We start from the raw sequence: 26,132 nt of genomic DNA on the forward strand, positions 1-26,132 counted from the left end.
CGAAAAATCAAAATTGAAGTTAACAAATTTCCTAAAAAAACAAAAAAATCACCAATATCTAGATAACAGCACTCACTACGTTCATTAATCTTAAACAACAATAAAGTAAACTTTAACGAGGATAGTGGGTTCCTATGCAAGTAGCACAGAACGTTCCGAACACATTCATACAAAACTATAAAGGTTTTTTCGAATTAGGTTTTTTGTGGCGCAGTGTGATGTGCTTTTTGTGCGTGGTGGAAAAAACTGTAAAAAACCCATAACAAATTAGGCATAATTGACAACAGTTGTCTTCGAAAATCAAATAACGAACAAAATGAAAGAAAACTAGGTTTTTAAAAAAACTGAAGTTGAAAAAAAATTTTGATTTTTTTAAAAAGTTGATTGGCAACCAAGCTCTCAAATGAAGCTTCCAAAACAAGCCTATTTTTTCCAACTCGATGGAAAAATTTTAGTCCACTTTCGAGCTCGCATGAAATTAAAACCGGATTTTCAATCCGATGTTTCTTGATAGAAACAAACTCACGACTAAAGGGCTGTAATATGATATACCGATAACTATTCGTCGGTACCTGATTTTACCACATAGAAAAAACAACATAAACACATTCGAAGACAAACTACTTTCTACCCACTTTAAAACGGAAATATGAAGGAAATTATATACAAAGGGAAATTAAAATTCAGAATGTTCAAAACACGTCTGTTGGCCAAATAACATCAGATTGAAGACAAACGATCTGTTCTTTCCAGCGCACAATTTTAAACAGAAGCGAAGCTGCGCTTCGCAAACACTAGCGAGAACACAAGATGCAGCTTTAGAGTTCTAAAAAGTGCTATAAGTAAAAAAAAAGCCTCGAATGAGTAGAGATTCGGCCACCTCTCGGACTCGAACCTACGACCAGATGCGACCTCACGGACTCGAACCTACGACCTGATGCGACCTAGAAATTTTGAGCCTCACGCACTAACCTTTCAGCCACGGACCCTTTGTACGTCCCAAACACTAGCCACAAATAAGCAGAGAACAAATGCTATGAAGTTTCCAATGCTACAGATCGTGATTATAGCAAAAAGCACACAAGTGAATGATTGAACCTTTTTATTTGCGAGTTAGGTTAGAAAAACAAAGAAGGTTCGTACTAAAACTCTAGCTGCTCGCTAGCGTAAAGACAACGTCACATAGTTTCAAATAACATATTAAGAAGGAGAGCTGATGTTAATAAACAAAAATATTTCAATTATTCAAAAATATACAATGTAATATGCAGCAAATGTACAATATTCAGCACCAACATCAATAAAAACTCTGTATTGTAATCATCTTCATTTTCAACAGTAATTTTTAGCCAGGCAAGACAAGACGTTGATAGAATTTATTCAGTTTTTTGGCGCTTACGCCAAAAAAAATTTTTTTGAGAAGTTAACATGATTTTATCTTTAAAAAGGAAGGAAAGATGTTAAATTAAAATTTCATTTCTTAATTGAACCATTTTCCTGATCGGGTTACTTTATCCCGTAGCAGATTATTAGCCGGTTAGCTATAAGCATAGCAATGAACACTTTGACGCTAACCATTCCCGGTGTCATTGCGTAACCAACTTCTTCTTCAGACTGTGGTTCCTCGGGAGTCCACTCGGGTTCGTTTACTCGGAACAATTCGTTCGCTCGCTCGGCATCCTTCACACTCTGCTCGACTGATTGGAACACGACTGTGGCGAATGAGAGATCTCTGGTTAGAGAGACATCTCGTATACAGGCTGTATCATTCTTGCAGGCCTGAAATAATCACACAATATTTCGACTTCAATTCGACTTCCAGTCTCTCGTGTGACCCGAAACAGCAGAAGGTTCATACAGAAGTCTTACCAATTATGAACTTCATTGGGTATACTATTTTCGGAGCACCAATACATAAGTGTGCCGGGGCCGTAACGTACACTGTAATTTGGTTCTGACCAATTACTACAACTTTTTGCCAAGTGTAAATGAATTAGGTTGAATAATCATTTGTTTACGCTCCTCCGGGCTCTAACTTTATCCTCAATTCACTAGACAAGAACAGTTGTGGTATGAAACCAGTATTTCACTCAATCAGATGAAAACTTCATATCCAATGAGTGATTAAATAAACTAACTATTTCAGCAGCTATTCTCTCTTCTTCGCTGTCAAACACAATATCATAGGAGGGAGTGAAGGGCGATCCCTTCTGGATGTCGTAGTGAATCAGGTCATTCATGCGGGAGTCTGAGAAGAGCCAGTCATTTCTGCTGGTCACCTCCCAACTGTTCCCAAAAATCCGGTGCAGATTGTCGTAATCCGTGTCGTTCGCAATCACCATTCCAGCTGAAACAAACCAACGAAATGAGCATTCTATTGTGCTTTAACAGCTACTACATTTAGAAACAAGAACCAATGCGTTCGCCTGAAGCACTTTCCCTTTCCTGACTACTCTTTACAAATTCACTTCAAAAATTTCTTGATTTAAATCTTGCTGGCAAAAACCATTTGAAAGAATCGATGTGCTGAATGGAAAAAAAATTAAAAAAGCTCGATAAAACTTAAGATAAAACCTAACCTGATGTCGTGAAGTCATTCCAGCTCTCTCCGTCATAATGACCCAACAGTCCGTCTGCCCTCCACTTGAAAGTGGGAGGCACTGAGAACATCAAATTCAGAGCATTGATTCCCCCCAAATTAATGACCACTCTGATAATCAAACTAGCTTCATCGAACTCAAATGTGAAGGTCGACCTGTCATCATTAACACTCATTGTAATATTATCCAATGTGAATTCAGAAGGATCTTCACGAGATATTTCGCGATTGTTGATCTTCAGATAGAAAGTTCCGTTTTCATTTATGTAACCCTGTAATTTGCTTGACTTATATTGAGCCGCGAAACCCGAGAACACTGAACCTAAGCCAACTCGTCTCGTGCTTATATGTACATTAGTCGGCTCCTCCATCGATGTCGTAAGCATAACGTAAACGCCAAGTCCGTTAAAGGGGTAACTAAGACCATCTACCGTTTGGAAATCCGGGTCGCCTCGTCCAATCAGAATATTTCTTGGCCAATATCCACCAATGATAGTCGGACGGTATGTTTTGTATGTCTCACAGTCGGATGACGAAGCATCTGCGCAACATACCTTATAAGGCAGCAAGTCGGACCAGTAATGAGCAACCATGTTTTTCACGGAGTTCTCCTGGAGATTCAACCTCCCTGCTCCTGCTTCACCTGGCTGAATTAGATTCCCGGCTGTGTTGTAACAACATTGATTCGAAACATACAGCACTTTGCTTTTGCTGTTCTGTTCTAAGCAAGCCAGTCTCGGAGATCGAATACAAAACTCGGCCCCTGAATTGAATTCGCAGCTCGTTGTTCCACAGAAGTTCGAACTTTCCAGTCTTTCTCGTGTCAGTGAGTCATCACTGCAACATATGTCGTACTTCCAACCGGCCATTCCGGCCCGCACCTCTTCGCGTGCGAAGTCTTCATCTGGGAAGTTGTCGTTGCGCCACCAGCGACCAGTGTCGATTTGACGAGGACAGCCGTACCATTTGCCTGCCTCCGAGATGCACTTCGAGAGATCCTGTTCTGATTCCTGTGCAGCCCAGCTGTCACAAGAGAGAGTGGGAGCTTGCATAACTGGCATAGATGTAGCTCGCACTAAATTCAAAAGGCAATACTTGTATGCTGAAAACCATAAAATTAGTTTAAATTCACACGGAAAAAACTTGGTGGAATATGTTCAGCTATTATTAAATCAGAAATGCTCGCTCAGTTTCTCTCAACAGGATAGGTTACTAGAATACATCAAAACTGAACTTCAACTTGCGGCAGAAAGCTAGCAAAATTTCGAAGACTATTACTAAGAGACTATTACAGAGTATTTGGAAGGCGTTCTTTTATCAGTTGTGATCTCCAGCAAAAGTCTTAACCAGTTAAACTTACTTTAAAAAGTTTAAACAAAGAATCAAAGCCAGACGAGACTTATGCTACATTCCGAATTCCATTTTTGCCAGCTTTGAAGTTGAGTTTTTACTAACTGCCAATTGCAGAAGCAAAAAATACCAACCGTTGTTTTGCTTGACGGAGAATGTATTAAAGAAAGCGGAGTTCTGATTTGCAGGAGGCATTGTGTACGTGTAGGAGTTCGTGCCAGGTGACAGAGGAACAGCAAAACTCTGGAAAGTCATACCACTTGGATCTACAGAAAAATCGAAATTATCGACAAAAGAAAAATACAACCAACTTTCATTAAGTTATATAGTTCTTCAAATTTTAAGTTAAGTTTGCATCTTGAATCTCGACAAAGTCAAACGGCTAAAACTAAGCACTCAATTGAAAAACTCAACCCCTTTCATATCTTTTAGACTTCGGGTTGAGATGTATACTAACTCATTGCAGTGACTGTAATAACTTCCAATTCCACAGCCACGCTAGTATCAAACATAGACTGCTGCTGGGTCCAATCGATTTGGATGTTTCCATCTCCCTGCCATGCATCGACAGCCGAGGCGGCCCTGGAGTTAGGGGAGAAAAAATAAACAGATTGGGATCCCATGATCAGCGCGGAGTCGATGACCAATTCAACCGACACTTGCTCGTCGACTCCCCACACATCTGGGAACGTTCCTGAACGAAATTAAACTTTCACAAAACCATCGAAGAACTTATCGAACCCATCGCACTAGCGTAACTCCAATACGTGATGCTTTCTTTAGTACCGCTTTACTACAATTTTGGAAAAGAGTCAATCAACGCCAGGAAACAAAAAAAAGACTCACATCGAATTTCAGAGAAAAAATATACCGCCTAAAAGCTCTTTGAATTTCTAGAACATTTATGGGTACTCGTTTAGAAGTATGGTTGCGGTGTTCTTGATGAGTCCCACTCAGAAGTTCGTTTAGAAGTGTGGTCCCGCCAGACCAATTGAAATACATTTGATTTTCTTCAAGCGGATTAAATCAACAAAAAAATTGGTTTGCAGCTAATGTTTTCGTTAAAATTGAATTATTATCAATATCAACGTAATATTACCGCATAATAAGCCTAAAATTTCACATCGCAGAGTCCCGCAGAAATTCATCGCAGCAAACTAAAGGGTACTTGTGAGACAAATTTCCAAAAAAATGAGATACTTTCTGCCAGGTTAAAAATTTTGTTGAGCAATTTTTGATTTCAAACGAACACTTCGACGCTTGAAAAGCTCAAGTACACAGAAAAACCTTTGACAAAAAATGAAAAAAAATCGTGTTCAGTTGTGTTGAGAGGGTCCGTCAAAAAACTAATTTTGGCAAATAGATGATCTTTGCAGATTTCCGCATTTTTTACCGTAGATTTTCAATTTTTCCGCAGAAAGGACCGCATAGTTAGTAAAAACTGCCGCATAGTTAGTAAAAACTGCCGCAGTCCGCATCGCATAATTTAACTACTGATGCCCGCAGACTTTTGTCAAGCCAGATTGGTAGTTTCACGGGATGGTAATTTGAGAAAACTGGAACAAATGGTAATTTTTTTTATTCCGCTGGGAAAACTGATAAATAATATCCCTTTTCGAAATAAGAAGCCGATCAGGTTTTTCGTGACATTTTGCACTTTTGTTTCTTTGAACTTCAAACATCAATATACATTTATGCCTGAATGAATAACAGGAACTACTACCAATTCTCTAACGCGCATGACCCATTAAAGCTTATTAAACAAGTCCAACTATTTGTCAAAAAAACTAAACAATTTTTCCAATTTTTTCAAACCTTTTTCATCGGATAAATCAAGTTTTTGTTTAGCTTAAGAATAAAGAAAAAAACCTGATTTAATTATCTAAGGACACTAAGAAAAATGAAGGAAAGTTCGTTCAAAAACTCGTTTGAAAAAATTCAATGAACATCCTCCACCATGATAAATATCTCGGTTAGCATAAAAATTGATTGCTTCTCAAAAGTAAGATGGACACGGCGCTACGCCTCATTTTCTTCCCATTCTTTGAGTGATCGGAGCCAAAAATTAATTGGAAAACTAAAAAAAACGCCCGGCAATTAAGTTGACAAACATTGGGACGAAATCCATAAAGCCGAAAATCTCTAGTTTCTTTTGACTTTGGTTTATATAATTTTAGCTTTCGATACAATAACAATGCACTAGGAAAATAATTTAGTGAAAGATTATCAAGATGAGATGCAACCAATCCCAGTCATCCTGTGAGAAAAGTTGCTAACGGAAATAACTCTAGGTACCCCGTTGCTATATCGAAGCTTATCGCAAGAGTAGCATTGATATCTCACAGCACAGGATAACTAACAACATCAGCGAGAAATAGCTATTTTCCTCACCTCTTATTTGCATTGAGTTCACATGGAAAGTTGCCGGTTTTCTTATCTGGAAGATACTGCCTGAAAACTGCAACTCTAATGTGGTGAATGCCGGCATCACGCATTTATGGATCTTCAGACTTTGCTGCGTTTTCATCATATTAGCCATTTTTGGAGAGATATCTCCAGAACAAATTTGTGACATGTCCAGGAGTCCCGAGGATAGTTTGCCGCCCGGGAGTACGAAGGGTTCGTTCAGATTCTGGCCCATTTCGAACACCCACATACCCATGATGCCGATGTTGCTTTGAGCCCACAAGTTGCGTACTTCCGCTGTACCAGATGATGGCAGTTCGTATATAAAACCTGAAAGCATTTCTATATATATGATAGTGAAAAAAACCGCAATTTGGAATTCGAAAAACGACTTAAAAACACTTAATGTGAAATAACTCAGTTTCTTTGTTTCAGCTAAATAACAAAAAGGGCTGGCTTAAGAAAAACAATTGACAAAAGGTTTCAAAAACAACCACGTTTAAAAACTCCTAATCACGTTTTCTTCGTTTCTTTTTAGGGCGTACGAAACTTAAGATACTATGAAACATTTCCACTTTTTAAGGATAGAAGGTAAAACAAACTTGAACTGACCATGTCCGTCATTGAAGCCACTTCTTTGGGAGGAGGACGACCAGAAGTTGAAAGTCCACTGCAGCTGGAAGAAGTCGAAGATAGTGAGACACCTGTCGTCACTCTCGTCCTCAACAGTACCTTTGTCATCACAAACTAACATAGCCTAAAATCAAGGCAGTCGCAGGTGATCAAACTCTTCAACTTGATTTTAAGACCAAATAATATAGCTGGTTGCTGTGCAAGTATCATGGAATGTTTCGACCACGTGATAAAAAAAACATTTTTTGGCAGCGACAATAGATTAATATTAAGCTTTGAACAAGGCCACCTGCGATATAAAACAACCATAGCATGAAAACTAGCCGAAAGCCGCCGAGTTGATTTTTTTTCAAAATGACAAAAATCACCATTTCCGAAAATTTTCAGGCGTTATGTTCGTCTGAATGAAGTTCAACTTGAGCAAAACATGTTGAGAAACAGAATTAATAGCGTTAAAACAGCATTGATACAAAATATACCAAGCGACACCTAAGTAGACAAAACTTGGGTACACGCTCGTTGCGCTGATAGAAAAGGTTATCATACAGAGGCCAAGCGGACCTTCGCACCACTTGCTATTCAACACAAACAGCATGGCGAAACAGCCAACAGAAAATGAAACGGAAGACGCTAAGTCGGCAAAAAGTTAACACTATAGCTACCAAAACTTCCAAATGTTTGTTTCGAATTGTTTTAAATAAAGCTCATTTCGAGAAAAACAATTGAATGTTAAATTGGCATCGGAACAAAACTTCCGAAGCGGTGAGAATGAAAAAATCTCACCGTAAAGCTGTTTAAATATTAAAAAAATTTACTGACACTTTTGGATAAAACTAACCCAATTTGAAAAAAACTGGATCACAAGAAAAAATTTAATGCGGCTGGAAATTCAAAAATTTAAAATCAAATTTTGAAAGTAAAACTCATTCACGCACTTTTAATCAGAGAGCGTAGTTGCTTTCCTTCTACTAAGCAATCGGAGAAATCAAGCGTAGCCAACAGACGGTTGGAAAAACGCCAATGAACAAGGAAACAGGAAAACGGATTTTTAACTTTTAAAATTAAGTTTCAATTATCGAGAAAAAAGTTGATAAGGCTTTGGAATTGATATTGTTTCTTTATAAACAGCCCAATTTGAGACAATGGATCAGAAGATATTTTTTATTTTCCGCTGAAGGTTCTGAAATTAAAATTCATTTTTGAAACAAGAAGTCGGCAATGTCATTGGAGAGTGTATTTTGCCTTCCTTTTAGCAAATTAATTTGAATGTGTTTTAAAATTAAATAAAAAGTCAACCCGCAAAAACAAATTTTGAGCATAACAATTTTAATTAGGTTTTTGGAAAACAACACGACTTATACTACAACCTTCAGAGCTTTCATTGTCAACCAATAAACATAGCCAACAGACAGTTGGAAGATAGTGACTGAACGCAAGAAAACAGAAAAACATAGCCAACAGACAGATGGAAGAGAAGTCAATGGACGCAATTAAACAGAAAAAAAACTGACATGTTTTTTTAAATCTCAATTTTTGAATTTCAAAGAAAATAGATGCCCTCAAAGCTTTAAGAAGATGCCCTTGAAACCCTTAGAACAAATTATGACTGAGGCAATTTTTCGAGAAAAGTAACCTAATTTGAGAAAACTGGATCCATAGGAATAAATATTTCATTTCGCTGTGAAATCTAAAAATGAATACCATTTTCGAAACTAGAAGTCGCTCACGTTTTTCGTGATTTTAAAAATTTCGTTCGATGTTCGATAGAGGAGTTTACCTTCCTTTTACACAGAGGCAAAGTTGCACTTCGCATTCACAAGCAAAAATATCACCGATACTGGGAAAAACTGAATTAGTAAACTTTGAGATACAAATATATATTTTTCTAAATTGACGCACGCCAATTATGACGCATTAGCAAAACCAGTCATTAATTATTAGCAGTACCAGTCAAAAAAATTACCAACTAACATGCCTCAATTTTGAGAGCAGTCTAAGGAACAGTAATAACATGAAAAAAATGATGTAAAAATAAAATGAATTTTTTTTAAATTTGAGATAAATTGATAAATTTCCCTCTTAGTAACAAATCAATTATGGCAAATAAGCTTCTTTTACCCAAATTGGAACGTTTTCTACGATATATTAAATGTCCGATTACGCGTTAAAAGCGCGAAACATATCGCGGTTAATTGTGCCAAATTGGCAATTTTTGAACCCCCATTAATTTACGAAAAATTATCACAGGTGAAATATCTTTCCAAGATTCAGCTCAGGACAACAATATTTTTTGAATGATATAAATAAATCCCGTTTAAAATGGCTAGTTAAAAAGTCTTAATTTGTCTGAATAAAAAAAATATTCCGTTACTTCGTTACGAAAGTCGGAAAAAAATAATTTGTGTTCTCAGACACAAGAGTCTGTAGTCTGAGTTCTGAGGCACGGACCTGTGTAGGACCAATGGTGCTCTCCTAGGCAGTAAAATAGTTGGCGTGGTTTGTAAATTTATTAACGACCCACAATAAAATTGCCCGAAAACAAATTATTATGATTATTATGTTAATATCCTTAGCATTGTCTGTACTCAATAGCTGGTCATTGATCAAAATGAACACTTTCAAAATGAAAACATTTTATCGCAACAAAACTAGGGGCCCAGCTGAAAGCTGGAGAGACCTGTTTGATTATTTTAATATTGATTATTTTAAAATTGTTTTAAAATTTCAGGTTTCTCAAGTCGATAGCGCCCTTCCTACGCAAAAAAAAAGTGAAAGAGAAGCTTATGCATTCATTGGTAACGTTTTCGGAACCATACAACTTTTTAAGTTCCCTATTTAGAAGGACTGCCCGCGCCCGATAGACGTCGTTCTGGCGGGGGAGGAGAGATCATACAAAAAATCGTCCTCCCCGTTGTTCTAATACACCTTTGAGGACTAGAATTGAAGTATATAAATGATTAAAGTGAGAGGTACAGATTTTTATTGATACCTCTGAATTGATCTATGAGCGCATCAGGTGACATTTTCAATACATCATTGCTTCCACACAAGATGACAATGGTGTCGTACTGATCGATTGGCGCATGTTTTAAGTAATTTATGACCTCCCATTAAACGGGCCTTTCACAGTGCGACAAGGCAAACCGTATCAATCATGGTTACATGCTAAATATATTTAAAATAAAATCATATGCACAATGCTTCAACAATGTGAATAATTATTCACTAGAATTAAGTGAAATGTGGGTTTCACAAACCAGCTAACATTAATGAAATAAAGTATTTTTCAATTTTCTAACGACTCTTTAATTTTCGAATTAATTAAATTTTCTCCAAGCATTGCAAATATGACTATAATATGTTGACTATAACTGACATCACAAAAACGTTCTGGAACAAACCGACCTGATTAAAGAGAACTAGCGTAACTAGTGCAACTTCTCGTTGGACTTCTTCGAACCATACAAAAAACTCAACACAAAGCCAATAGCAACAAGCAAAAGCGAGAAAACGTAAGCATAGCGGATTCCATTGTCTAAAAAATACACACAATAAGTATATTGAATCTTTGTTCCAATGCCAAAAAACTTTTTAAAAAAACTTTTCCTAAGTGTACAGCTCTTCCCCGAGACAAATTAAGGACCAGCCGCTTGGGCAGGGGAGTTTCCTACAACCTGGTCTATCGATTAAACCCTTAATCCCAAATCTGGATGGGTAGTTTTTGAGGAAATCGATAATTTCCGAAAAAAAAGGCCAAAAAAGTGACTTTTCCTAAGTCTATAGCTCTTCCCCTAGGCAAGTTAAGGACCAGCCGCTTGTGCGGGGGAGTTTCCTACAACCTGGTCTATCGATTAAACCCTTAATTCCAAATCTGGATGGGTAGTTTTTGAGGAAATCGATAATTTCCGAAAAAATAGGCAAAAAAATCAAAAAGTGACTTTTCCTAAGTCTATAGCTCTTCCCCTAAGCAAATTAGGGACCAGCCGCTTGGGCAGGGGAGTTTCCTACAACCTGGTCTATCGATTAAACCCTTAATCCCAAATCTGGACGGGTAGTTTTTGAGGAAATCGAAAATTTCCGAAAAAATGGGCAAAAAGTGAAAAAAGTACCGAGTTGTGAAGCTTTTCTAAGACCGTAGGGAGCGGGGTAGAGTAAAAATTGCCCTAAATTTCATGCAGGCAGGTAGGTGAAACGCTACTGAATCCATTGGTACCACTTTTATGAGAATCTGACGGGTAGTTTTTTGGGAAAGCAATTGTTTTCGAAAAAGCGTCTCAAAAAAAAAAAGTAAAAAAAAAAAAAAAAAACCAGATCTCATCTGGAAAAAAAAAAACGTTTTCATAATACCTGTTTAATAAATCAAACAGGAATTTGCGACTTACGTTGAAAAAAAAAGATAGTTCATACTATAACACTAGGGGCCAGCTAAAAGCTGGAGAGACCCGTTTGATTATTTTAATATTGATTATTTTAAAATTGTTTTAAAATTTCAGGTTTCTCAAGTCGATAGCGCCCTTCCTACGCAAAAAAAGTGAAAAAAAAGCTTATGCATTCATTGGTAACGTTTTCGGAACCATACAAATTTTTAAGTTCCCTATTTAGAAGGACTGCCCGCGCCCGATAGACGTCGTTCTGGCGGGGGAGGAGAGATCATACAAAAAATCGTCCTCCCCGTTGTTCTAATACACCTTTGAGGACTAGAATTGAAGTATATAAATGATTAAAGTGAGAGGTACAGATTTTTAATGATACCTCTGAATTGATCTATGAGCGCATCAGGTGACATTTTCAATACATCATTGCTTCCACACAAGATGACAATGATGTCGTACTGATCGATTGGCGCATGTTTTAAGTTATTTATGACCTCCCATTAAACAGGCCTTTCACAGTGCGACAAGGCAAACCGTATCAATCATGGTTACATGCTAAATATATTTAAAATAAAATCATATGCACAATGCTTCAACAATGTGAATAATTATTCACTAGAATTAAGTGAAATGTGTTTCACAAACCAGCTAACATTAATAAAATAAAGTATTTTTCATTTTTCTAACGACTCTTTAATTTTCAAATTAATTAAATTTTGTCCAAGCATTGCAAATATGACTATAATATGTTGACTATAACTGACATCACAAAAACGTTCTGGAACAAACCGACCTGATTAAAGAGAACTAGCGTAACTCGTGCAACTTCTCGTTGGACTTCTTCGAGCCATACAAAAAAAAACTCAACACAAAGCCAATAGCACCAAGCAAAAGCGAGAAAACGTAAGCATAGCGGATTCCATTGTCTAAAAAATACACACAATAAGTATATTGAATCTTTGTTCCAATGCCAAAAAACTTTAAAAAAAACTTTTCCTAAGTGTACAGCTCTTCCCCGAGACAAATTAAGGACCAGCCGCTTGGGCAGGGGAGTTTCCTACAACCTGGTCTATCGATTAAACCCTTAATCCCAAATCTGGATGGGTAGTTTTTGAGGAAATCGATAATTTCCGAAAAAAAGGCCAAAAAAGTGACTTTTCCTAAGTCTATAGCTCTTCCCCTAGGCAAGTTAACGACCAGCCGCTTGTGCGGGGGAGTTTCCTACAACCTGGTCTATCGATTAAACCCTTAATTCCAAATCTGGATGGGTAGTTTTTGAGGAAATCGATAATTTCCGAAAAAATAGGCAAAAAAATCAAAAAAGTGACTTTTCCTAAGTCTATAGCTCTTCCCCTAAGCAAATTAGGGACCAGCCGCTTGGGCAGGGGAGTTTCCTACAACCTGATCTATCGATTAAACCCTTAATCCCAAATCTGGATGGGTAGTTTTTGAAGAAATCGAAAAAGTTTGAAAAAATGGCCTAAAAACCGAAAAATTGACTATTCCTAAGTGTATAGCTCTTCCCCTAAGCAAATTAGGGACCAGCCGCTTGTGCATGGGAGTTTCCTACAACCTGGTCTATCGATTAAACCCTTAATCCCAAATCTGGACGGGTAGTTTTTGAGGAAATTGAAAATTTCCGAAAAAATGGGCAAAAAGTGAAAAAAGTACCGAGTTGTGAAGCTTTTCTAAGACCGTAGGGGGTGGGGTAGGGTAAAAATTGCCCTAAATTTCATGCAGGCAGGTAGGTGAAACGCTACTGAATCCATTGGTACCACTTGTATGAGAATCTGACGGGTAGTTTTTTGGGAAAGCGAATTTTTCGAAAAAGCGTCTAAAAAAAAAAAAATAATAAAAAAAAAAAAAAAAAAAAAAAAAAAAACCAGATCTCATCTGGAAAAAAAAACGCTTTCATAATACCTGTTTAATAAATCAAACAGGAACAAGCTTAGCTCATACTATAACACAAGCTTTGCTTGTCTAAACAAAGGAAGTGAATTGAACTTGAAAAAAAATCAACAGTCAAACCGCGAAAAGATAAATTTGAGGCTGAACAAACTTAAAGACTTATCCTAAAAAAGAGCCTGAACTGCGTTCATTGACTCTTAAATAGAATGAAATTTTGCTCTCAAGAAAAAAATTAATACAACCTTTTACTGTTCTTGCGTTGTGTAACTAGAGGGACAAAATAATGGAGCCAGATGCGCCACCATTCACTGTCAGATCGACATCAATTATGCCAATCATGTTAACTTTGCCGACACAGAAATTTGTGTAAGAAGGGGGAATACAAAACAAACGTAGTTTGATAGTCAACGCCTGCTAAAAAACTGAAAACAACACTTTCGTTAAGTTTTGACATATAAAAGCCTGGGATGCCAATTGTTTTAATGAAATTGCTTTTTTGGGTGTTTTTAAGAGCTCAGAAAACCAATTAAGTGACCCTAAAAAAGAGTATTTAAAATCAGTGCAGTTTAACAACTAACCTGGAAGCTATTGAAGGCGTCCACTCTAATAGGATAAGTTCCCACTTTGTACCACGTGGCCACAAACCCCCACGTGGCCTCAAACTCATGTGTAGTTCCAACCATCCCCGTGACCACTAGCAAATCTGCTTCACTCATTTCACGCTTGAAGATATTGTTCGCCAAGTTCAAATATTTAGTATCTTCGCCCATTATGTTTTGAGTCAGATCGTCGTCAAACTTCGCCCCCATTGAGACCAGTTCTGCTTTGTCAATAGGGGTTCGGCCGTGTTCGTTTATCTGGTCACGCAACTCCTCGTCCGCCACGTAATCGTCCAGAAGCCACTGATAATAGCTTCTTCCAGTCCCAGTGCCCTCTCGAGCCTGCCAGTAATAGCTACAAATCCTCTCGACATCCCACCTTGAACAAAATAAAAATAGAAATTCAAATAGTTAACAAAGGACTCGATTCAAGTTAACTTACAACATGTCTACGTTATATCATCAGCATGTTGTTTGTGTTTTCGGAGCAAATCTAAGATTTTCTCGCAGGGAGATGGTAGACTCAGAAAAAATTATGATGAAATTTATTCGAATTTTTTAGATTTACCAAATTGATTTGAGAAGCTCTCTAAAATACAAAAAAGGCTATTTTGCCAAAATCTTTTTGCGCAGATGAAGAATTTTGACATTGGATTATTTTGAAAAGATTTGACAAAAAATGCGTTTTTTGGCAGGCGATTCCCATTAGGTGTCAATTGACTCCAAAAGCGACTTTAAAATAATACGAAGACTGGTAAAAAAATGATGCCGTAAACTAATAACAAAGAGGGGATCATTGAGTTGATGAGCGAGTCGAAATCTGGACAAAATAGTTATTTGAGAACTTTTAGATGAATATACAATAGTCTACAAGATATTGCATACTTATCACGAAGATCTCATATAACAATATATAAGAGAGGCCAGAAGGTTTCCAAATTTGAGGAGGGGTTTTCATAGCATTCTGTTGGGATATTTTGTTCAACGACAAAAAAGCACCAACCTTTACATTTTCCAATATTTACCACTTTTTGTTTTCATTTTTGCAGTCTCATTGAATACACATAGATCTTTTCAATGCAAATGGTATATGGAAACTAAAAACGGTTAAAAAAATTACGAATGAAAACTTCGAACACCTGGAAACCCTTTCTTTAGCTCACCAATTAAAGTCGTTATCATAATTCAGGATGCACTCATAATCCAGCAGATTGTCTTGAGTTCCGATGTCACTGAAGAAGGGTGCAATTATTGAAAGAGAGTTTGAGTATGAAGAATCGTCGCAATCAGATTCACTTCGTCGCTGAAAATGAAGCCAACATTTATCCTAGAAACTGAACTAAACATCATTGATAGCACTATGAATTAAAAATAAACCGTTTTAGACGTCTCGTTACGCTTTCTGTCAATAGTGCAGAACAGTAAGCGATTTGATAACAAAACCAACAATCGTAAGTCCATTAGTAACCCGCATAAAGGCTAGCAAGGGAGCTGAAACTATGAAAGAAACCTCTGTTAATTCAATCTAATCAAACAAATTTTAAAAACTGGACAAAAAATGTATCATGCTGAAATCTGTTTGAACTTAAAGATCGAACTTCGAAAAAAATAGTCAGTCTCTGTAGTTACCTTTCTCTTCAGAGAAACCTCAGTGCTCGTATTGGGAAATATTGTGGTGTCGAAGGGCACTTCAGTGCTATTGAAGTTGAAAGAGGTCGTTTTGAGAGGCACTTCAGTGCTGTATGGCATCTCAGAGCTGGCATACTCGATTGACGTCGAGCTATTGTGTGGCATTTCAGAGCTGTATGGCATTTCAGAACTGGCGTACTCAGCATACGTTGAGGTGTTGAATGCATCATCAGTGCTGTTTGGCATTTCAGAACTGGCGTACTCAGGAGACGTTGAGGTGTTCAATGCATCATCAGTGCTGTGTGGCATCACAGAGCTGCCGTACTCATAAGATGTCGAGGTATTGAGTGGCATTTCGGAGCTGTATGGCATCTCAGAACTGGCGTACTCAGAAGATCTCGAAGTGTTTAGTGGCACTTCAGTGCTGTAGGGCATATCAGAACTAGCGTACCCAGTGGACGTTGAGGTGTTGAAGGGCATTTCGGAGCTGTATGGCATCTCAGAACTGGCATACTCGGAAGATCTCGAAGTGTTTAGTGGCACTTCAGTGCTGTAGGGCATATCAGAACTAGCGTACCCAGTGGACGTTGAAGTGTTGAGTGGCATTTCGGAGCTGTATGGCATCTCAGAACTGGCGTACTCGGAAGATGTCGAGGTGTTTAGTGGCACTTCAGTGCTGTAGAGCATAACAGAACCAGCGTACTCAGAAATTGTCGAGGTGTTTAGTGGCACTTCAGTGCTGTAGGGCATATCTGAACTATCGTACTCTGTAGATGTTGACGTGTTGAATGCACCTTCAGTGCTGTATGGCATCTCAGAGCTGTTGTTTTGATAGGATGTCGAGGTGTTTAGTGGCATTTCGGAGCTGTATGGCATCTCAGAACTGGCGTATTCAGAAGATGTCGAAGTGCTTGGTGGCACTTCAGTGCTGTAGGGCATATCAGAACTAGCGTACTCAGTTGACGTTGAGGTGTTGAGTGCCTCATCAGTGCTGTATGGCATCACAGAGCTGGCGTACTCATAAAATGTCGAGGTATTGAGTGGCATTTCGGAGCTGTATGGCATCTCAGAACTGGCGTACTCAGAAGATGTCGAGGTGTTTAGTGGCACTTCAGTGCTGTAGGGCATATCAGAACTAGCGTACTCAGTGGACGTTGAGGCGTTGAAGGCCATTTCAGTGCTGTATGGCATCTCAGAACTAGAGTAACCGTAAGACGTCGAGGTGTTAAGTGGTATTTCGGTGCTGTAGGGCATATCAGAACTTGCGTACTCAGTGGACGTTGAGGCGTTGAATGCCATTTCACTGCTGTGTGGCATCTCAGAACTAGCGTACTCAAATGACGTCGAGGTATTGGGTGGCACTTCAGTACTGTACGGCATCTCAGAGCTAGCAATTTCAAATGACGTCGAGGTATTGAGTGGCACTTCAGTGCTGTAGGGCATATCAGAACTTGCGTACTCAGTGAACGTTGAGGCATTGAAGGCCGTTTCACTGCTGTATGGTATCTCAGAGCTGGCGTACTCATAAAACGATGAGGTATTGAGGGGCATTTCAGGGCTATATGGTATCTCAGAACTGGCGTATTCAGACGATGTCGAGGTGTTTAGTGGTACTTCAGTACTGTACAGCATCTCAGAGCTAGCATACTCATATGACGTCGAGGTATTGAGTGGCACTTCAGTGCTGTAGGGCATATCAGAACTAGCGTACTCATGGGACGACGAGGTATTGAGGGGCTTTTCAGAGCTGTATGGCATCTCAAAACTGGAGTGGCCGGAAGATGTCGAGGTGTTAAATGGTATTTCGGTGCTGTAGGGCATATCAGAACTTGCGTACTCAGTGACCGCTGAGGCGTTGAATGCCATTTCACTGCTGTATGGTATCTCAGAACTAGCGTACTCAGAAGATGCCGAGGCGTTTAGTGGTACTTCAGTACTGTATGGCATCTCAGAGCTGGCATACTCGTATGGAGTCGAGGTAATGAGTGGCACTTCAGTGCTGAATGGCATATCAGATCTAGCATACTCAGAAGATGTCGAGGTGTTTACTGGCAATTCAGTGCTGTATGGCATCTCAGAACTGGCATACTCAGAAGATGTCGAGGTATTTATTGGCAATTCAGTACTGTATGGCATTTCAGAGCTGGCATACTCAAACGACGTCGAGGTATTTATTGGCAATTCAGTACTGTATGGCATTTCAGAGCTGGCATACTCAAACGACTTCGAGGTATTGAAGGGCGTTTCAGAACTGTAGGGCATATCAGAACTTGCGTACTCAGTGGACGTCGAGGCGTTGAATGCCATTTCACTGATGTATGGTGTCTCAGAACTAGCGTACTCAGAATATGCCGAGGTGTTTACTGGCACTTCAGAGCTGTATGGCATCTCGGAGCTGGCGTTTTGATAGGAGGTCGAGTTGTTTAGTGGTAATTCAGTACTGTACAGCATCTCAGAAGATGTCGAGGTATTTACTGGTAATTCAGTACTGTATGGCATCTCAGAGCTGGCATACTCAAACGACGTCGAGGTATTGAGTGGCATTTCAGAGCTGTATGGCATCTCAGAACTGGCATACTCAGAAGATGTCGAGGTGTTTACTGGCATTTCAGTGCTGTATGGCATCTCAGAACTGGCATACTCAGAAGATGTCGAGGTGTTTACTGGCATTTCAGTGCTGTATGGCATCTCAGAACTAGCGTACTTAAATGACGTCGAGGTATTGGGTGGCACTTCAGTACTGTACGGCATCTCAGAGCTAGCAATTTCAAATGACGTCGAGGTATTGAGTGGCACTTCAGTGCTGTAGGGCATATCAGAACTTGTGTACTCAGTGGACGTTGAGGCATTGAAGGCCATTTCACTGCTGTATGGTATCTCAGAGCTGGCGTACCCATCAAACGAGGAATTGAGGGGCATTTCAGAGCTATATGGTATCTCAGAACTGGCGTACTCAGAAGATGTCGAGGTGTTTACTGGCATTTCAGTGCTGTATGGCATCTCAGAACTGGCATACTCAGAAGATGTCGAGGTGTTTACTGGCATTTCAGTGCTGTATGGCATCTCAGAACTAGCGTACTCAAATGACGTCGAGGTATTGGGTGGCACTTCATTACTGTACGGCATCTCAGAGCTAGCAATTTCAAATGACGTCGAGGTATTGAGTGGCACTTCAGTGCTGTAGGGCATATCAGAACTTGCGTACTCAGTGGACGTTGAGGCATTGAAGGCCATTTCCCTGCTGTATGGTATCTCAGAGCTGGCGTACCCATAAAACGATGAGGAATTGAGGGGCATTTCAGAGCTATATGGTATCTCAGAACTGGCGTACTCAGAAGATGTCGAGGTGTTTAGTGGTACTTCAGTACTGTACAGCATCTCAGAGCTGGCATACTCGTATGGAGTCGAGGTAATGAGTGGCACTTCAGTGCTGGATGGCAGATCAGAACTGGCATACTCAGAAGATGTCGAGGTATTTATTGGCAACTCAGTACTGTATGTCATTTCAGAGCTGGCATACTCAAACGACGTCGAGGTATTGAAGGGCGTTTCAGAGCTATAGGGCATATCAGAACTTGCGTACTCAGTGGACGTCGAGGCGTTGAATGCCATTTCACTGCTGTATGGTGTCTCAGAACTAGCGTACGCAGAATATGCCGAGGTGTTTACTGGCACTTCAGAGCTGTATGGCATTTCAGAGCTGGCATACTCAGAAGATGTCGACGTGTTTACTGGCAATTCAGTACTGTATGGAATTTCAGAGCTAGCATACTCAGAAGATATCGACGTGTTTACTGGCAATTCAGTACTGTATGGCATTTCAAAGCTGGCATACTCTAACGACGTCGAGGTATTGAGTGGCATTTCAGAGCTGTATGGCATCTCAGAACTGGCGAACTCAGAGGAAGTCGAGGTGTTAAAGGTTCCTTCAGTGCTGTATGGCATCTCAGAGCTTGAATACTCATAGAACAACGAGGTGTTGTGAGCCACTTCAGTGCTGTATGGCATCTCCGAGGTGGCATACTCATAGGAAGTCGACACATTGAGTGGCACTTCAGTGCTGTATGGCATCTCAGAGCTGGCGTTTTGATAGAAGGTTGAGATGTTTAGTGGTACTTCAGTATTGTATGGCATTTCAGAGCTGGCATACTCAAATGACGTCGAGGAATTGAGTGGCACTTCAGTGCTGTACCTCATCTCTGAGCTGGTGTACACAACAGAAGCCGAGGTGTTGAAGGGGTCTTCAGTGTTGAAGGACGTAGTGTTGCTGTTTGGCGCCTCAGAGCTCGTGAGATTGGAGAATGATGTCGCGTTGTTCGGTACGTCAGTGCTCGTGAGATTGTTGGACGTAGTCGTGTTGTATGGAACTTCAGTGCTCGTGAGATTGTTGGACGTAGTCGTGTTGGATGGAGCCTCAGTGCTCGTGAGATTGTTGGACGTAGTCATGTTGGATGGAGCCTCAGTACTCGTGAGATTGTTGGACGAAGTCGTGTTGGATGGGATCTCAGAGCTCGTGAGATTGTTGGACGTAGTCGTGTTGAATGGAGCCTCAGTGCTCGTGAGATTGTTGGACGTAGTCGTGTTGGATTGAGCCTCAGTGCTCGTGAGATTGTTGGACGTAGTCGTGTTGGATGGAGTTTCAGTGCTCGTGAGATTGTTGGACGTAGTCGTGTTGGAGGGAACCTCAGTGCTTGTGAGATTGTTGGACGTAGTCGTATTGGATATGGTAATATACGGTGCCGTAGTAGTAATAATTGGAGGATCACAAGGTGGCGGTGAGTATGGTATGTTGAAACTGTTAGGATCGTACGCGTAGTATGGTCTGCCAAATGCCAGATATCCATTCATACAAACGTATGTTGATTTATATCGATTGAATCCGATTCGAAAACTGTGGCTGAAAACTTGCTCTTCTGAGCACCCATCTAGTTGCTTGCTGTTGATCGAGTCCCCGTGTTTTGGCCCGAACCCCAGCAGAAAGGGCTCTTCCAACTCCGCGTACGCAGTCCATGTTATCAAAAGGCAGAAAAAAATCAACCAAAATTGGAAATCCATCGTTTGAAACAGCGTCATAAATAAAATCTTGACATTGATAATCGTTTTAAGTAATTTCGAATAGAGGACAAAAATTAATTGTAACGTTGTTCACGGGCTGATTATTAATTCAACTTTCTGCATTTATGTTGTATTTTTTATTCACAGCAACTGTATTTGTCTTATTGAAAACAACAGCTTTCACAATAGAAAACAAAAAACTGACAGGCTCAGTCTGATTAGAGCCAGCTGAATATTTTTTTTCGGATCTCGTCATAGTTAAAAAAAATTGTAGCAAACAATTAAAATACTTTTTTGTTCACAATACCAAATCAACCAGAATATCAATCGAATATGAAAAGGTACTTCAAAACTCAATAAGAAAGTAATTCAAAGGTATTTCAAAAATATACTTATTTACCTGATTCGCAACAGTTAGTGAGCAAGTAGCTCCACGTGCATATAACTTACTTTAAATAATTTTTATCAACTCGAGAGCTTTTTGTTATTTAAAACAGCGTGAGGCTGAACACGGGCAGTTTCAAAAAAATTCTCATGCAAATTTAATTTCTATATTTTATCGTATCAAATCTCAGTTTTAGACACTTAAGAACAACATCAAAACCAAGACATCCAAAACTTAAGAAAAAAACAAGGGAATGTGAGTCCGATAAGAAATAAATAGTTCTATAATCCGAGTCTTCAGTTTTTGAATTATACGTTAAAAAACTTGCAAATTACGACCAGGGGCGGATCTAATAATTTCTCGAGGGGAAGTGCCTCATTTTCGAAAAAAAAGTTTCAAAACTTTGTCGACCCTTTTTCTAAGTCGCCCAAATTGATTTTCCGAGCACTCCCAGAAAACTACAAACACCTTTTTTTTACCAGAAGTTCTGCATCTAAGGCGGTTTTTAGAAAAAACAGGCCAAAATGCCTTTTAGGTAGTTATTAGTACATATTGGCTTCGAAGACGCTTTTAGAAAAATTTAACAAGATTGTTTGGCGTAAAATTAGTACATATTGGCCTTTACATATAGGAGCCTTTGAAAACTTTTAAGAATAGTTGGCCGAATAGGGATGTAAAATAATATCAAAGGGGGGACCCTCTGGTTGGTAAATGGGTCGACTCCCTGAGCAGAAGGGGAGCCTAGATCTTCCCTAAATCCATCCCTGATTATGATTACAAAATGCAGGTCTAAGACACACAGGAGAACGACGGAATATTTAATAACACGAAAAACCAACTTCACTATCGTAAAAACATCAATCAACGATTGATATAAATTAAGAAAATTTCCTGAGCTTCAGTCATTTTTAAAAAATGATTCAATGCACTGACGCAATCTACAATTATCATAAAACAACATCATAACGAAGTCTTTTAGATGAATCATTAAAAACTGCTGGCAAAAGAAAACCCACAAAAAAACGATAGATTTCCATAAAAAATTGACCAGCAAAGAACGAAAACATTTTCAAATAATTTGTCTCTCAGAAAAGGTAGACAATTTCTTCGTAACAGTTACGATCGAATAAATCCTGTTCTGAGAAAAAACAATACACGCATATCCTACAACAATTTTGTTCTGCAACTGGCAGAGAAACAAGAAAAAATTTCAAGCAAAGATGATTTGGGGCATAAGAGCCAACAAAAATGTAGCAGGCGCCATAAGCCAAAAAAATGTATCATTTGTACCAAAAAGAGAAAATGCTTCTCAAATCGGATGCCTGAGGTTGGCAACATATAACAGCCAAATGAGAGACAAAAAATCACCACGTAAAAAATAGATATGTCAAACATTGCAAACAAGCAATTAAACGGCGAAAAGGTAAAATCGGATATATGATGAAAAGGTAAAATCGGAAACAACAAAATAACTTAAAAAACAGAAAAATGAAACTAGTACCGAAATCAAACCCAGGGTCTGGAGACTACGAGACTCACCTCACCGCATCTGCACAATGGTCGTTTGTCGATAAGCAAATACAACCACTAATATAAAAAACACAGAAGATGTTATTTAATTGTCAATATTAAAACTATAACTATAACATGTAGCGAAGTACCGCCTCAATCAGGAGACTATGAGGTTACCGTCCTCTCATCTGCGCCACGGTAGCTTGAAAATCAACAAACACCAGCCAAGAACTTAGCAGATAAGTCATATACGATTTAAAGCTAGCAAAAGTGCTGGCAAAATAGCACTATCTTGTGAGTTGGTTTGGTAAAACTGTGGACTTCGTAACAAGACTCTACAACCCCCCATAAACCTGCCCCTGAATATGATTACAAAATGCAGATCTAAAGCAGACACATTAGAAAACTTCCTGAGCTTCAGTCATTTTTCAAAAAAAGATTCAATGCACTGACTCGATCTACAATGATCATAAAGCAACAGCACATCTAAGTCTTTCAGATGTAACATTAAAAATGCTGTCAGAAGAAAACTCACGAAAATAGATAGATTTGACTAGCAAAAGAACGAAAAATTTTTTGAAAGATTTTGTCCCTCTGAAAAGGTAGGCAATTTCTTCGTAAGAGTTAGGACCAAATAGACCCAATTCTAGGTAGAAAAAACCTTAGACGCATCTTCTAAAACAATTTTGTTCTCAAACTGGCACATAAACAAGAAAAAATTTCAAGCAAACATGATTTTGGGCAAAAGAGCTAACAAAAAGGCTGCAGGCGCCATTAAGCATAAAAAATGTATCATTTGTACCAGAAGTTAGACCCAATGAGAAGGCTTTTAAAATCGAGATGCTCGAGGTTGACAACATAAAACAGCCAAAAGATACAAGAAAATAATCACCACATGAATAAATAGCATATGTCAAACATCGAACATATGTCAAGCATCGAACATCGAGCTATGTCAAGCAGCACTTTGCAAACAAGCAATAAAACGGCGAAAAGGTAAACAATAAAATCAGTTAAAAAATAGAAAAATGAAACTAGTGCCGAAACCGAGGCCAGGGTCTGGAGACTACGAGTTTCACCTCACCGCATCTGCACAATGATCCCTTGTCGATCACTGAACACAATCACCAATATCAAAAGATACAAGAGATGCTATTTAATTGTCAATGTTAAAAATATAACTTTGGACATGTAGCGAAGTCCCAGCTTGACCTGGAGCTTAAGATGTCACCGTCCTTCCATTTGCGCGACGTTAGCTTGAAAATTATCTAGCACCAGCCAAGAACATAGCAGAAAAGTCATATAAGATTTAAAGATAGCATCTTGTGAGTTGGTTTAATAAAACCGTGGACTTCGCAACATGACACTACGCCCCCTCAAAAAAATCTGCCCCTGAATATGTTTACAAAATGCAGGTCTAAAGCAGACACAGGAGAACGACGGAACTTTATGAAAAAAAAAACTTCACTAACTTAAAAAAGTCAAACTACGATTGATATAAATGAAGAAAAATTCCTGAGCTTCAGTCAATTTTTTGAAAAAGATTCAATGCACTGACTGGATCTACAATTATCATAAGGCAAGAGCACATCTAAGTCTTTTAGATGTAACCTTAAAAAGGCTGTCAAAAGAATGAAAATTAATTCAGAAATTTTGTCCCTCTGAAAAGGTAGACAATTCCCTAGTGAGAGTTAAGAGCAAAGCGACCCAATTCTAAAAAGAAACACTAGACCTAACTCCTACAACAATGTGGTTCTGAAACTGGCAGAAAAACAAGAAAAAGTGTCAGGCAAAGCTTATTTTGGACAAGAGAACTAAGAAAAATGTAGCAGGCGCCATTAAGCCAAAAAAATGTACCATTTGTACTAAAAATTAGCCCCAGAGAAAAAGCTTCTAAAATCGAGATGCCTGAGGTTGACAACATATAACGGCCAATTGAGAGACAAACAAAACAACCATCACGTTAAAAATACATACGTCAATCATCGAACTTAGCTACGTCAAGCTGCACTTTGCAAACAAGCAACAAAACGGCGAAAAAAAGGTAAAACAATGAACTAAGTAGAAAAAAACTAGAATATTGAAACTAGCGACGAAATCGAACTTAAGATCTGGAGACTACCAGTTTCGCCTCACCCATCTGCACAAGAGTCGTTTGTCAGTCAGCAAAAAAAATCACCAATATAGAAGATACAAAAGATGTTATTTCATTGTCAACGTTAAAAATATAACTTTGGACATGAAGCGAAGTCCCAACTGGAAATGGAGATTTAGAGGTTACCGTCCTCCCATCAGCGCCACGGTAGCAATCGTCAAACACTAAAGAATATAGCAGATAAGTCACATAAGATTTAAAGCAAGCATAAACGCTAGCAAATTAGCACTATCTTGTGAGTTGGTTTGGTAAAACTGTGGACTTCGTAACATCGCACAAAGCCCCCCCCCCTAAATATGCCACTAAACATGATTACAAAATGCAGGTCTAAAGCAGACACAGGAAAATGACGGAATTTTATTTAATAAGACAAAAACTAACTTCGCTATCTTAAAAACATCAATCTACGATTTATATAATTTGGAAAATTTCCTGAGCTTCGGTCTTTGTTTCAAACATTTTCCAATGCACTGACTGGATCTACAATTATCATAAAACAACAGAATACAGAAATCTTTTAGATGTAACATTAAAAACGGCTGTCAAAAGAAAACCCACAAAAATGGATAGATTTTCATTAAAAAAATTGATCAGCGAAAGAATGAAAATATTTTTTTTTCAGATACTTTGTCCCTCCGACTAGATAGGTAATTTCTTATTCAAACTTTAAAGCAAACTGACCCAATTTTAAGAAAAACACTAGACCCATCTCTTACAACAATGTGGTTCGGAAACTGGCAGAAAAACAAGAAAAAGTGTCAGGCAAAGATTATTTTGGGCAAAAAAGCTAACAAAAATGTAGCAGGTGCCATTAAGCCAAAGAAATCTACCATTTGTACCAAAAATTAGACCCAAAGAAAAAGCTTCTAAAATCGAGATGCCTGAGGTTGACAACATAAAACAGCCAAAAGAGAGACAAAAGAATCATCACATAAAAATTAGATATGTCAAACATCGAACAGCAATTTCAATCAGCATTTTCCAAACAAGCAATAAAACGGCGAAAAACAATGAAATGAGTTTAAAAAAATAGAAAAATTAAACTAGTGCCGAAATCGAACCCAAGATCTGGAGACTACGAGTCTCATCTCAGCGCATCTGCACAATGGTCGCTTGTCGATCAACAAATACAATCACCAATTTAGAAGATACAGAAGAAGCTATTTAAATGTCAATGTTAAAAATATAACTTTGACATATAGCGACGTCCCACTTCGACCTGGAGGTCGCTTGAAAATCGTCGATCACAAGCCAAGAATTTAGCAGATACGTCAAATAATATTTAAAGCTAGCAAAAGTGCTAGCAAATTAGCACTTCATCTCGTGAGCTGGTGTAAAACTATTGCAAACATGTGAAAAACTTAAGTATGGCTAAGATCCGATATTGTTCAAAAAGTAGGGCAAAGATCCTATTTCTATCGCTCTCTTAAAAACGATTTTCTGGCCAATTTTTAATATGAAACTACTGCACATATCATGTTTGTTCTAGACCCAACGCAACTATACACTGAAACAAACTAACTTCCGA

General features: G+C 38.7%; 2 protein-coding genes across 2 annotated transcripts in view; both read right to left on the reverse strand.

The window, feature by feature from the left end:
• Window positions 1–24,973, reverse strand: part of LOC134846945 (enolase-like) — a 39,209-nt gene extending 14,236 nt beyond the window's left edge. The window contains exon 1 of the mRNA XM_063864386.1: window positions 24,963–24,973. The gene's annotated coding sequence lies outside the window, so the exon portion shown is untranslated. The remainder of the gene's footprint in view (window positions 1–24,962) is intronic.
• On the reverse strand, window positions 1,218–21,910 carry LOC134846944 (mucin-2-like). The gene is made up of 10 exons (XM_063864385.1): window positions 15,498–21,910; window positions 15,032–15,171; window positions 13,848–14,247; window positions 6,968–7,112; window positions 6,341–6,685; window positions 4,407–4,643; window positions 4,084–4,215; window positions 2,580–3,674; window positions 2,139–2,347; window positions 1,218–1,779 (listed from the first exon to the last, which is right to left on the reverse strand). Exons 1-10 carry the CDS (start codon window positions 20,568–20,570, stop codon window positions 1,507–1,509), a joined length of 8,049 nt encoding a protein of 2,682 aa, XP_063720455.1. The 5' UTR covers window positions 20,571–21,910; the 3' UTR covers window positions 1,218–1,506.
• Window positions 24,974–26,132: the final 1,159 nt, after the last annotated feature.

This window comes from Symsagittifera roscoffensis, chromosome 5 (genome assembly GCF_963678635.1).
Source record: "Symsagittifera roscoffensis chromosome 5, txSymRosc1.1, whole genome shotgun sequence".
NCBI lineage: Eukaryota > Metazoa > Xenacoelomorpha > Acoela > Convolutidae > Symsagittifera > Symsagittifera roscoffensis.